General features: G+C 36.4%; 1 protein-coding gene across 1 annotated transcript; it reads right to left on the bottom strand.

The window, feature by feature from the left end:
- Window positions 1–488: 488 nt before the first annotated feature.
- LOC121429062 lies at window positions 489–2,594 on the bottom strand. The gene is made up of 3 exons (XM_041625967.1): window positions 2,563–2,594; window positions 1,684–2,451; window positions 489–503 (listed from the first exon to the last, which is right to left on the bottom strand). The coding sequence occupies exons 2-3, from the start codon at window positions 2,383–2,385 to the stop codon at window positions 489–491; spliced, it is 717 nt and encodes a 238-aa protein (XP_041481901.1). The 5' UTR covers window positions 2,386–2,451; window positions 2,563–2,594.
- Between the last annotated feature and the right edge of the window lie 11,624 nt (window positions 2,595–14,218).

Below are 14,218 nucleotides of genomic sequence, written 5' to 3'. Positions count from 1 at the left end.
ATAAGACTATTTTGAAAGTTAAACAGTTTGGCAATGAGTGCTCCTAAAAATGTTTAAAAAAAATACTCCATGAAAATGTTGACTCTTTTATTGCAAATGCAGCTATTACTTAGCTTCAAAACAATCTTTTAAATAGCCACTATTGCTACTTTAAAAGAAATCAGCCTACCTTTCCATAAAACAACCATTCAATCTAACTTAAAAAAAAAACTTACTTCACAACCAGAGAGCAATCGTAACCAAATATCCTCGTTAAATGTGTGACCGAAAGGCTAATTACCACTACTCTATACACAACACACTGGCGGATCCAGGGGGGGGGGGGGGGCAAAGCCAGCCCCTTTTTTTGTTAGTCATTTTTTTTTCTCGGGAAAATGTACCCCCCCCTTTTGGAAATCCTGGATCCAACCCTGACACCACATACAGTAAACAAAAAATCCCACCAGACTACTTAGCCATTATTTCATTCTTTGTACAAAGAACATGCATTATGATCCAAATCGCTGAATATGACATTTCAACAGAGGTAAATAGGGATACTAACTACATTTCCATATTCCTGCCAATCTCATTTAGTCCATATCAACAATACGTTTCTGTTCTACCCATCTCTTCAGTTATTACTGTTAAGTTCACTGTACAGTTCAGTAAATCGAGAGAGCAAAAAAAGTTCCCATGAAACTATTAAACTAAAGTAAGCGATTGATAAATTTTTTGACATTATTTACAAGATAAAATTTTATCAATTAAAGAGACGATCCTTTAATCCCTTTCAATGATGAAAAAAATCAAAGATTAAAAAAAAATTAACTGTTGTTTATTTCACACACCAAAATAATATAAACACTATTATTGTTGTCATTGTCATCATCATGGTTGTCGCAGCACGATCCTAATCATCATCATCATCATCACAATCGTTTTCATCATTATCACCACCGTCATTATCATTGCCATCATCAATTATCATCACCATCACCATCATTATCATCATCATCACCAACATGGTCATCATCATCATTATCATCATCACTACCATCACCACCATCATCATTACTATCATCCAATCAGTGCTGTTCAGAGCATTTAACCACTCAAAATAGAGGCATTCTTGATTGATACTTGATAAGTTCAATTCTCACAGAGAACAATGTATTGTCAAAATACCAAAAGCAATTCCGTTAATGAAATTCATTATAAAGTCCTACTCACAAAATTGATGTGGGAGAACACTTGTTTTATTCAGTCTTGAAATGTTAATTCCTTTTGAACAAAGCAGCAGTAGCAGCACATCTTTCAGTTGATCAAACATTCTCTGTCTACAATTGCTCAAACTGTTTTAATTTCTTTCAAGATATCAGTTTGCAATGGTTATTTTGTTATGATTAATGCAGGGATCAGGATTAGGGTTAAGGTTAGGTCAGATGTTATGTTTCATATTTCAGCTCCACATGAAGATTTTCCAAGAGAGCTATATTTTCCTTGGAATAAATACCACGGACACCATTTTTCAACCAAGTAAAGACCAGATTTCATAAAACAAATACGTGGATTTCACTGACTTTTGTTCGAGCTACCAAGATCCATCTGATTAGCTAAGAGCAAATTTGTCAGTGAAAATCATTATTTATTTGTTTCGCGAAACACTCCCCAGATTGCACTGTAGAAATATTTTTGACCTACCTTCTTGCTCTCGGGTTGTGCCTTCTTTTGGACTTTTCTCTCTCTCACCGACAACGCTCTTGATTTCCCTTGTAATTCCTCTTTGTTTCCAGCCGAAAAACGCTTGAAAAAGCTCCTCCTGAATTTAGTCCTGGTGCTCGGTGAATCTGGCGATACATTTTGGATGTCCTCGGCGTCGTCCTCCGTCTCCTCGGCGTTTGCGGAACTGGTCGGTGGGGAAGACTGTCTCCGAACGAGCTTTTTCTTCGGGTGTCGCGATAACGGTGGTTTCCCATGAGGCGAATTGGGGGCGCTGTACGTCTTAGAGTCGATTTGGATGCACTCGTGGTGGGAGAGTGTCGGTGAAGAGTGGGTCGAGCTCAGCCGCTGCTCTCCATGGTCGTCATTGTCCTCCCCACCAAGAAGTGCCGGTGGGGTGTTGAACTGACAGAAAAAGTCCTGCTGCGCGTGGTTCGAATTGTTCTTATGCTCGATGCTGCCTTCGAACATTGTCTCTTGAAGTCCTACGCTAACTTCATCGTAATGCTCCCCATCGACAAACCCATCCGGGAAAAGAGGCAACATCTTGAGGTTCGATGTCGCCGATGCCGGAGTCGACGTCGATGTGTCGGGTTTGCCTCCAATATCAGTGGCCACGGAAAAAGTTCTGAAATGATCCGCCTTCTCCTCGATGGAATGGTTGTTGTTGACACTCTCGACCATCCTGCATGGTGGCGAGAATTGGAGGAGACTGTCCAACTCGGAGTTTCCTGTTGCTGGGCTGTTAACCTGTCGAGAGAAGGCATACACGTGTTAAGGATATTAGTTGGGGAGTGCATGAACGGGAGAGAGGGAGAGAGTGCAAATGAGTAATGTGTAAAATGGGAGGTCCCTACTCACTCTGGCCAAACAGTTAATGGTGGTTTAATAACAACTAGCAAAGTGAGGGGTAAGGAGGAGAGGGGGAAGGGGAAAAGAGAGTTATTCAATTTACAAACAAAAGTGGGCAGCAGACCGATTTCAAATCACATCCATTCACGTGCAAAAACCTCGACTTCCCAGATGAGTAATCATTTTAACAATGCTTGGTTTTACACACAAATGAAATCGGAAGCACAAGGTATCAGAATGTAATGCGTGTATAATGAAGATCTTTGTAGCAGGAACCCCCCCTCTCTTGCCCTAGTCTGCCAGCAAAGACTCATATTCGACATTTTAAGCAATAACAGGTCTAGACAGCAGCCGTCTATTTCGAGGAATTCTTTAAACATCTAATTCTTTTTTTTATTTCTCCTCATACACAGACGGCTCGCTATCGTGCAGCCACCATTTATAGGGGGTTAACCATGCAAAATCCCTCCCAACAGGGCTCATCGATTTTTGTCTTTATTTCATAAAAATGTAAAAAAAACTTTGGTCTCTGTATTTGGTGAGTGGAGCAAACAGGGTTCAGCAGAACAGCCAACATAACAGAGACCGAAGCTTTTGGTCTATAACAGGTTTAAAGTAAAGACTAGTCGTGTCGAAGGCTCTGTCTGTAGAGCCAGCCACAGTATATAGTGAATAGTCTCACTACTTCAGACTCAATTATGTACTATGCAAATTGTGAAAACCAAGGGTCTTTGCTAGTGACTACTCTTGCCCTACCCTCCTCTCTCCCTCTCTTTCTCTCTCCCCCTTTCTTTTCCTTCCTTTCTCTAATTCTCTCCATCTGTTCACTTTCTAATCTTCATCTTCATCTCTCTCTCTCTCTCTCTTGGGTGCTTTCGCTTTGTTTTTGTTGTATTTCGTTGCTTTTTTTTCAAAGTCAACTGCATTTGTTAAAAGACATAGAGGAAATGTAAATGTAAATTTGTTTGTTGATGATTTATGAATAAAAAAAATAGAGGAAAGGTATTTATTTGATTAAAATGATGTTCCTAAAGTGTAATCCTTTTCACTGTCGTACTTACTTTTATAGTTATATCAATCCAAGGTTCTATTTGTTTTCCAGGACTGTGTGCTCTTCCAATAGAACATGCCCCCCCCCTTTCTCTTTTCCGATAAAGTCTACTGGTATAAAAGGAGAAGTTCATCCTGACAACAAGTAGGATTTAATAAAAGAAGAAAAATTAGAATTTTTTTCTTTGGTTTGATGAAATTCTGTCTAGGAATAACCGAGTTATGTTTTAACTGATTTTGTGATGTCAAGGACGAGCACCTCCTCCCTTATTAATGTGACATATGTTCCAAAAAATGTTCCCCCCCCCCGAAAAAATTCTTATGAAAAAGGAAAGCAATTTTATATATGTGGGGGTAGATACATTTCATATCATTCACATCAATTCATACCTCCTCGGGTATGGGTATTATTTTTTTATTTCTTATGTTCTATTTATAAAATGAAATTTATGGTATTCATATTGCATGGAACATAGGGAGCTACTCGCATATGATGTAACATATCAAAAACTTAAGAATTTCATAACTTTGTTTCTTTCTCTTATTCTTTGGAGGATTTTCAAACCTTTTCCACTATTTCTCTAAAAACTTTCTGATTTTCTTGAAACCAACTTATTGACAAGGTGCCAGTGGACTACCACTTTAATTTACTTGTCAATTACCCCCCCCCCTCCCTCACTTTCCCAACATGTGTTGTTTATTAATCCAAATCTACCTTGTTTGATGAAAGAAGCAGAGATCACTAGATAAGATTACAACTTCGTCAAACTTTGGGTTTAGGTTAAAGAGATATTGTGTTAAATTAATTACATATTTGCAGATTATCATTGCATACCATGATGTGGATCAAAGATTTGAAGTTATGAATTCAAACGATGCAAGGTGCAAGATTATGATTATGCTTTGCAATTATTCATCGAGTCAGGTCTATGTTAAGAGTTATGGTTAGGACTACTACCTGGTTAAAAGGAAATAATTATAAATCAAGTTATAATACTGTTAACAAATATTTGAAGAAGACAAAACTGTACCAGATTTCTACCAGATGCACATCTTTGTTTCTTCAATATTGGGAAATTCCATAAAAGGATCAACCTTTTTGTATGTCCGACCCCTACTTTTTACAAGTTTTACTTCACTTCATAAACTGACCAAGTCATGGTCATTTGAGAGCATTACAGGCTGTCAAAAAAACAAGAAATCAGAGGCTAAAAATTTCATAAAGGTCCCACATATAGGGGGTCGGGTGTACATATCTTATGGAATTGCCCTATTGTTTTTTTTTTAATCCTGACATTGACTCTTCGCTTCCTTTCCATAGCACCTTATATTTTGTTCCCTTACATGCTCTGAATCCACACAAAATTCTTATTACTGACACATTATTATGAAAATGAAAATCCATACTTTTTTGAAATAGACATGAGATGAAATACTCTGAAAATTTGCTATGCCCAATTGATCATGGGCCCGGCAGCCACTGTGCAGCGCTAGATTGATGAGGCTCTATTCCTTAATTTGTTGAACGCAAAACAGGGTAGCAGCAACTCCCATCTTTTAACGTATTTTGGTCTGACGCAGCCTGGGGTTTGAACTCCCGACTTCCAGGATGTAAGACAGACGCTCTACCAACTGAGCAAACACACCGGTTATATTGTACATAGTACAAAATTTGAAATGAAAAAAAAAGAAGAATCAAGGCTCCACACTGACATTTTTTCTTGGTGGCCCGATGGGCCTGAACAAAAGAACACATTACAATTTATTAAAACTTTAGTAGCCCAACCGGGCCACAAATTGTTGGCTTTTAAAGAATTTTGGTGGCCCAATTCTCATTTTTGGTTGCCCCGGGCCATTGCTAGTGTCGAGCCTTGGAGATTAATTATGCAAAAATGATATTGGTACAAAGACAACATACCTCTTCAATCCAATCATTATTTGAGATACAAGATCCCACAGAATTATTCTCCTCAAAGTCAATCAAATCTCCAAAAATAAGACCGTTTCTTTTGGAATTCATCTTGTCAAAAGAAAATTGTTATAAATACTTCAAAGTGAGCAAATAAAAGCATTACACGCTCAGAGAATCCACAATATCTACAAAGTCTACAAAATCAACCACCAAGTTCCTTTAGAAATCATCCTCGGGAGAAATTCTTGTAAGCCAGCAAACATCTATCTTATGGCTGCACTCAATGCATACTAATTGTCATAACATATTCCATGACCACATTCCACAAACTTCGAAAGAATCATTAAAAACATTTTGCAATTGCTTTTGAAATTAATCTTGGAAAGAAACTGAAGAAAAACCCTTCAGAGCGAGAGATACGAAGGACATACACCACACTAAAGATTGGTGGAATGTAATGTCATAATTACTTATCACAAGCATGAAGTGTGCTTTAATGAATAAGATGTAAGTGTGTTAAATATCAATATAAAAATAAGTAACTTCAGACAAGAGTATTCAAGTGTGAAAGAAAACAATGTTGGGATGTTTTTAGAACTGTGGGCTATTCGTTATAAGAGTCATTGATATCCATTACGAGGGGTATTTCCGACATTGTATGATAAATTATGTAAAGCACTGCTTTACCTCTTGGGTTTCAGTCAAGGGGGCGGAATGCCCCCCCCCACACCCCTGCAAAGAATCCAATACTTATAAATTAATAACACAGTTTTTTTAGAGGAAGAGAGGGGGGGGGCTTGTTTGCACCCTGTAACCTGGTATCAATCCTGGACATGGTTCTCAGACTGGATATCATGTTAGAAGTTCGAGGGTAGACCCCCCCCCCCCCCGTCATGGACTTGTTAGAAACAAAACACTTTTACCTCTTTCTTGTTTTCACAAATTACATCATTCCTCTTCAACAACTTTCCAAGTTCTATTTTTCCAAAATCTGATGGTCTTTATTATCCTATTTCTCTTAACATCTTAAATGACTTTCACAGTTCGCACTCATCCTTTCATTTCATTTTGAATACCTTTTAATGAATTATGTTTTGTTTCATGCTGCATGATCCAATTTCATTTAATTTTTATCATGCTTCTTAATATCAAGTGTTTTTTCTCTCAGGAGGCAATCTAGAAACAAAAATTTCTCTATTTTAACTTTTCCATTTCTAATTCATATGATCTCCAACTGTGAATACTTGAAGAGGAAAAGAGGGGGCTGCAAGAACGTAAGAAAATTATCTCTCAATCACCCACCCACCCACACAAATTTAAAATCCTGACAGAATGTTCAGAAAAAAGAGAATAACAAGATCATGTGAAGATCGCATGAAGAATCATCAGCTCCATTTACAATGAAAAAAAAGTCCTTGCTTCGTTTGAAGATAAAATTCATTGCAGCGATGAATTTTGATGGGTGATGCAATACTGTGTGTCAACGAATATTTGCGGCCTGGAGTCCTTTGGCAAGGCACTAATCCTTTGCCACTCTCCACCCAGGTGTTAAATGGGTACCCAGTAGAAAGCAAAAGCCTACAAAGTATGCTGAGCAATTCAGTCTTGGATCTCTTGTTGGAATACTCCCCAGGGAGTAGAGAAAGGACAGGCCTGCCATGGTCCAGTAACATACAATGGTAAAGTGCTTGGAGACATTGTTCCGATGTATATTAAGCATCTTATAAAAGCGGAGTTCAAAGGTCAAGTTCACCCCAGAAAAATGTTGATTTAAATAAATAGAGAAAAATAAAAAAGCATTAAGCTGAAAATTTCATCAAAATCGGATGTAGAATAAAAAAGTTATGACATTTTGATGAAATTTTCAGTGTTTTGCGTATTGGATATTTTCTCTTTTTATTCAAATGAACTTTTTGTTGGGGTGGACTTGTCCTTTAATATTATTAATATTTATCAATATTATTATGTATTATTGTATAGTGTAATTTTATTTTTGTTTAGTTTAATTTATAGATTTTTTCATCGCTTTAGCTTGTTTAGATATTCAAGAACAGTTGCTGGGCTAGAAATCATGAGTGTCTTTGGATGGTATGCAACGAAACCTACAAAAATATTATCGTGTGAATGGGGCCAAGTCACAAGGAGAAACAGATACCAAGTCTCAGAATACCCTTAGACTGGATGAAAATCTATATGGCTAACTTTTGAATGATCCTGAGTCACCCAAGCGCCCTCCCCCCACCACCAGCCGCAGGATGTCTTTCCGCTCTGTTCAACCAACACATGTATGTTAATCCTTGAATGAAATAATAATGTGAGGTTGCATTCAAGTAATTTTAGCAATATTTAATCAGTTGTAAAAAATAACATATATTTTAACATTTTAAACCATACATACTCAATAAGATGTGCTCTTGAAAGACATATATCTGAATATCCATAGACAGACGTTTGAATTTTTGCCATTACATCAGGTTCTTGCGTCTGGTCGGGTCCAGTTTACCTGACCATTTGAGCAAAGAGTTAGCCCCCTAAATTCTCGAAAGGTCTCAAAATGTGCAAAGATCGCTTCCCGAAGAACGGTTGTGTCCTTACGCTTAAACCAGTCTAACGAGGCAAAGCGATCTTGAAAACTACATTTCGAGGTGGTTTTCTGAAGATCGCTTCCACCGTTCTCACTACATGTCACTAAACAAGTTTACAGTAAACTAGTTTTAGGAAGGTAGTGAGAACGGTGTCAGAGACCTAAATCATCATTCTGTGAGATGTTTGGTTCATATATGCATCCTTTGCACTTGATGTTGACCTTCACTTCCGGGGTTAAACTACGTAGTGGGTGGACTTGGAATATGGAATAATAAGCTTTGATGAAAGTAAAATTGAAGAGCATTTTTGCATTTGTATTTTGATTTAATACTCATGTTCAGGATTCTGGCCTTAAACTGTCAATTGACCACACCCTACATAAAAAAATTGTATTTTAAGCTCGTAGTTTAAGCCTGTCTCCATTGAAAACTTTACACAACATTTGTTTAACAATTCAAACAAGTTGGTTAAAGCTTTTAGAAAGTTAGTAAAAAAATTATACAAGCTGTTTAAGAAAAAGTAAAGAAAAGTTTAATCAAATGTTTGACAGTTTAAACAAATTTTTGTGAGAGTTAAAATATTCAACAACATACTTTATTTGAACAGCATTTCTATAGTGTTTGTATGCCCCTGTCACAACAATGACAATGAGTCCAGACCGATCAAAGATAATATTGAATGGCATATCATGGGTTGGCTCCCACTGTTTCATTAAAGGAGAATGAAACCTTTGGAATAAGTAGGCTTGAATTGAAACAGAAAAATCAAAGAATAAGAACAAAGAAAGTTTGAGAAAAATCGGACAAATGATGAGAAAGTTATGAGCATTTGAATATTGCAATCACTAATGCTATGGAGATCCTCCTATTGGCAATGCGACAAGGATGTGTGATGTCACATGTGAACAACTTTCCCTTTGATGGACTATAAAATACCCTCAATGTGTCTCTTTTTTGCTTTTTCTTATGGTGATACAATCTCTTTATCCATGATGTATTTTTAAAAATCTGTATTACATGCCCTACTATAGAAAGAACACATGATCTACTGATAGATGTGATAAAAGAGGCAATTTAAGTGAAATATGTACTAAAGTAACAGGGAGAGTTGTTCACAAGTGACATCACACATCTTTGTCGCATTGCCAATTTGAGGATCTCCATAGCATTAGTGATCGCAATATTCAAATGCTCATAACTTTCTCATTATTTGTCCGATTTTTCTCAAACTTTCGTTGATCTGTTTCTTTGATTTTTCTGTTTTCACACAAGCTATCTTGTTTCAGTGGTTTCATTCTCTTTTAACCATTTTGAATAGCATTTCTACAGTGTTTGTATGCCTTAGTCACACCAATGACAATGAGTCCAGACCGATCAAAGCTATTACATTATATTGAATGGCATATCATGAGTTGGCTTGGACTCTGTTACATTAATGTGACTGAAGCTTTTGATTGAAGCATAAGATGAATTTCCCTTTGGAAGCATTCACATCATTTCCTTCCTATGAGATAATGAGATCCGCTTCACAATCTATGATGAAGAATATCCTGTCTCCCTCATTCTGCTGTAAGTGTGTCCGATACTTGAAAATGTCTCGAAGATTGCGAACAGTCGATCTGGTCTTGTTTGATTGTCAAACATAGGAAACTGGGAAATGTAATCCATGGAGGTTCCCCCCCCCCCTCCCATGACAACCAACATTCAATTGAAGCACATGTCTAGTTTTGGTGAGATATCACAAGAAATTTGTTACAAATTCTCATTTACAGATAGTCAGTTACAAGATCAATGCAATAGTAAGATGCAGAATGTTTTTGATCATCTAAGAGACTAACATGGGATGCCCCCCCCCAAACAAAAAAAAGGACAAGTGTGAAATAATTTGTGTATTGATATAGTATCATATACTGAAAGTACAACAAACTATTTTCAACTTTCTGAAAAAAACTACATTTCATTGATTTTTTACCCCATACAATATGTAGCAGAGTTGTTCACATATGGCATCAGAAATCAAATAATTATACTTTGAATAACTTTTTCATTCTTTGATGGATTATCCTCAAACCTTCTTCAATATTTTTATCTGCTATTTTTGTAACAAACTTTCTGTCAGGGTGAACTTTCCCTTTAAATTGCCAATAAAAACAGAAAATCAATTTGTAAACCAGAAGAGCTCATTAAAAAGCAGAATATTTATCTGTTGCCATGGCATTTGATAAACCAGCATGACATGTTATTATAGCATCTTTTTATGAAATAGGACCCAGATGCATTTTCTTGTTGTAAATCTATAATACTGAACCAATTAGCTAAGTTGATCACATACTTGACACACTTGTTTAAATGCCAATTAAATTCAATCTAAATTTGATCCAGCCTCTCAAAAAGTAGGATATCTAAAATCCTTTGTACTCCTTTGTCAATCCCCCTCCAGCCTGGCAGATAAACATCCCTTGAAAAAGCAAAGATGAAACATATGTGGGATTGTTTTCTTCAGGAAAGGACCTCTTGAACAAATTGACTGGGTGGAGATACTTAGAAATTGTGTCTTGTACGAGTAAGTCAGGAGATATCAAATTGGCAACATTTACAATGATCATCAGTCCGCCTTAAAGAGGACGTTCATCCTCACATTAAGTTTGTAAAAATAAAAACAAACAAAAAAGAGAAATACATTTTTATTTGGTGAAGGTTAGATGAAAATCTGTCGAAAGAATATGAGAATTATGAATTAAAAAAAAACATTTTGTGACATAATAGACAAATGCCATAAAATGTTTTCTCAAAAATTTGCAAGTGATTTTATTTGTAGTAGATATGTCATCAAATACATCATTTCATCTAATTTAAACCAAGGCCATCGCACAAAGACCAGATATTGTGACCATGTGTTAACTGTTATTGCCCCTGCCCTGCTGAACAAGCTCCCACCCATATTCAAAATGCTCCATCTGTTGAAATTTTCAAATCCTCACTGAAAACTCGTCCTTTTAACACTAGCATATATTTTTTTAAATGAATTCATTCATTCATTAGTCAGACCACCTGTGTGCTTTTAAACATCCATATAAAGTGCCTTATAAATATTATCATTCTTATCATACCTCCCTCTATGTTGAAAAAAAAATATTCATCCTCTTAAATTCAATTATATTACATTACATATGGGGGAGCTACTGGCATACAACGTCACAAAATAAACACTTTGAATATCATAACTCTGTTATTTCTTTTTAAACGATGGTCTTTAATCATATATTCACCAATGTTTTTTGTATTATTTTGCTTTTATCAGAACCAACTATTCATCAGGGTGGGAGTCTGGTTCATGACCGAAATTGATCAAATTAAGATTTGGAGATAATCCAAGTCCCCTCCAGATTCCAATCACTCTACATAGGTTGGGAGATTTTATTTCAAATCATAATAATAATCCTGAGGTTTTGAAACTTCAACTGATTTGAATGACTGACGCGGGTAACCTGGCCTAAGTATGCCACATAAAAATATGAGAAATTATCAATTACTAAATCTGAAACATCACTATAACTGATTTTCCAAAGTGTCAACTTTCTGATGTGATCAATCACTTTTCATTGGAACCGTAACTAATTGTTTAAAAAGTTATTAGAAAAAAACAGCTATAAAAATAACAAGTACATATATATAACCTGCTAATTCAGAAAAATTAAAGCTTCAAATAATATGATCCTGACTGAGGCTACGGGAATCAACATTTAGATGACTTGTTTCCAGTCAGATACTTTATCATCCATATAATGACCTAATTTACTGTGACCTGCATGTAACAATCATTTGCTAGATACAGAGTTCAAAGATTTTCATTTCTCCATTTTATAATCGCTACCACCCAAGACGATGGTCAAAATATAATGAAATATGGCTGAAACAAACAGAATATAATATCACTTCCTCTTCCCATTCCTCCCTAATTCTCACGCTATCTCTGACTCCTCCCCCTTCCTCTGTCTCTATCTCTTGCCCCAAATCCCTCCCCCATCTCTCTCTCTCTCTCTCCCTACAAATTCTGTTATTCCTTCTCTCTCTTGGTCTCTTCCTCCACCTCCACACTTTTAATCACTACTTCCATATCCTCCTCCCACCCTCTCCCCCTCCCTCTCTCCCTCACAAACACCCACCCACACACACCCCTTCCACCTCTTCCCCCTCTCCCCCGTCACTCTCCCCTCAAGGGGGCAACAAAAATATTGATTCTAATTTCCCAATCCCGAAGTTCCGGCTGGATAGAAACTCTATTAATTGACTCCCTCCTGGCTACAAAATATATAACTCCATTTCATGGTAAAAACATTGAGTGTGCAGCAGGTACATTTGATTCCACTATTATTCACTCAATAATTGAAAGGGATTCGATCTTAAGATTTAAAAAAAAAGATTCTGAAAAGAACACAAACATACTGCAAGGGGGAGGGTGTCTGTATACAGATTTCCTTTCATATTGGCTGTATAATGTATTCCACTTAACCAATAACAACTTTCTAAAACTTGTATTGACGGTAACATAAACTTGGTGAATGGCTATGCAGCTCTTTTCATAATTGATTACACACAATAGTCAATGCAATCAATCTTTAAAATCATCTCCCAAATCAACTGATAAGTTCTGCATTACTGAGCCCTAGTTAAAAAGCAAATATTCCTTGAGCAGTCTCTAACATTAAACAGACATCCTTAAAGATAAATTCCAGTTTTGGTAATGATCTCAAAATGACTTTTTACATATAATGACCACCTAAGTGTCTGTTTGTATGAATAAAAATATGTGCCAAAGGATTCTGGGAGAAATTGTCTAATTGCTGAGATATAAGCAAAATAAGCACGGATTTGGTCACTTCTGTCGGGTCTTTATTCCAGCAATAATAATACACTGTCCCACGTGTGCCTATCTGTGTTGGTGATCTTCAGTGTGAACGTTTTTACAGCGCAGATTTCAAGATTTCACAAAGTTTATGTTACTGTACCAGATCTAGATCCCCGATGATATACTGACAATTAAGCCTTGTTTTACAGACTTTCTCATGAAATCAGTGTTTACTGCAACTACTGGAATTTGTCTTTAACCCGTTGGACACTGAGAATGTGTGTATGCAGGCCGGAGTCTATGAAAAACATGTGTTATAGCAAATCATTCTCCAATGTATGAATGGTTTCCTATTTGAATCTGATGCAAAAATAGTCGGCCATATGTGAGACAATCTAGGTCAGGTGACAGCTCTTTGTATACAGCCCCCTCGTGTGACGATATGTGGAATTAAAGAAGATGAATTCTGATCATGTGATTACATCACAGTGAACTAAAGTGGGGGAAAATGGAACAGTAATATACAGAGGTATCAAGGGAATGAAATCTTTATCGATCAGCTGAGAAATAGAATTAGTTCAAAAGAGCAGATGATGAGGATGGGAAAATGCATATAAGAGATAGGAAATAAAGGAATGAAAGGCAAAAAAAGGGAGGAGGAGAAAGATGAAAAGGAAGGTGAGAAGACGAAGAAATAAAAGTAAAAAGAAGAAGAAACAGAAGAAACAAAAAATAGAGAGAACAAAAGAAAGAGAAAGAAAGAAAGAAGAAGAAGAAACAGAAGGAGAAGAAGAAACAGAAGAAGAAATAGAAGATGAAGAAACAGAAGAAGAAATAGAAAATGAAGAAACAGAATACAAAGAAGAAACAGAAGAAGAAGATGAAGAAAGAATAAGAAGAAAGAAGAAAAAAGAAAGAAATAAAGAGATAGAAGGAAAAGACGAACACTTGGTGTAAAACTACTTACATCTCACACTATCATATTTCAACCTACACTGTCCCCTAAACAAACTTAATTCATAATTAGTATGTAAGATTACTGTAATAGGGATTTTACAGAGCTTGATATTACTTCATGTAATGAATTCCATCAATTTCCCATTTTGAATGGAACATGGTGGGCTACCCGACGGTGACATTACAAAATCAAATACATGTCGTTCAATATTGACACCTGGGTCATTCCATGTCAATTCACCCAATGAGTTAAATCGCACCGTCTCAGAATTTGTTCATTTTTGGTATATAGGGAGTTTGACATGGCCCATG

This window comes from Lytechinus variegatus, chromosome 15, assembly GCF_018143015.1.
Source record: "Lytechinus variegatus isolate NC3 chromosome 15, Lvar_3.0, whole genome shotgun sequence".
In the NCBI taxonomy this organism is placed as follows: Eukaryota; Metazoa; Echinodermata; class Echinoidea; order Temnopleuroida; family Toxopneustidae; genus Lytechinus; species Lytechinus variegatus.
This window is presented reverse-complemented; position numbering and strand designations above follow the sequence as displayed.

Bases quoted from the DNA above. Each gene is read 5' to 3' on its own strand.
- LOC121429062 (XM_041625967.1), bottom strand. From the start codon at position 2,385: ATGGTCGAGAGTGTCAACAACAACCATTCCATCGAGGAGAAGGCGGAT.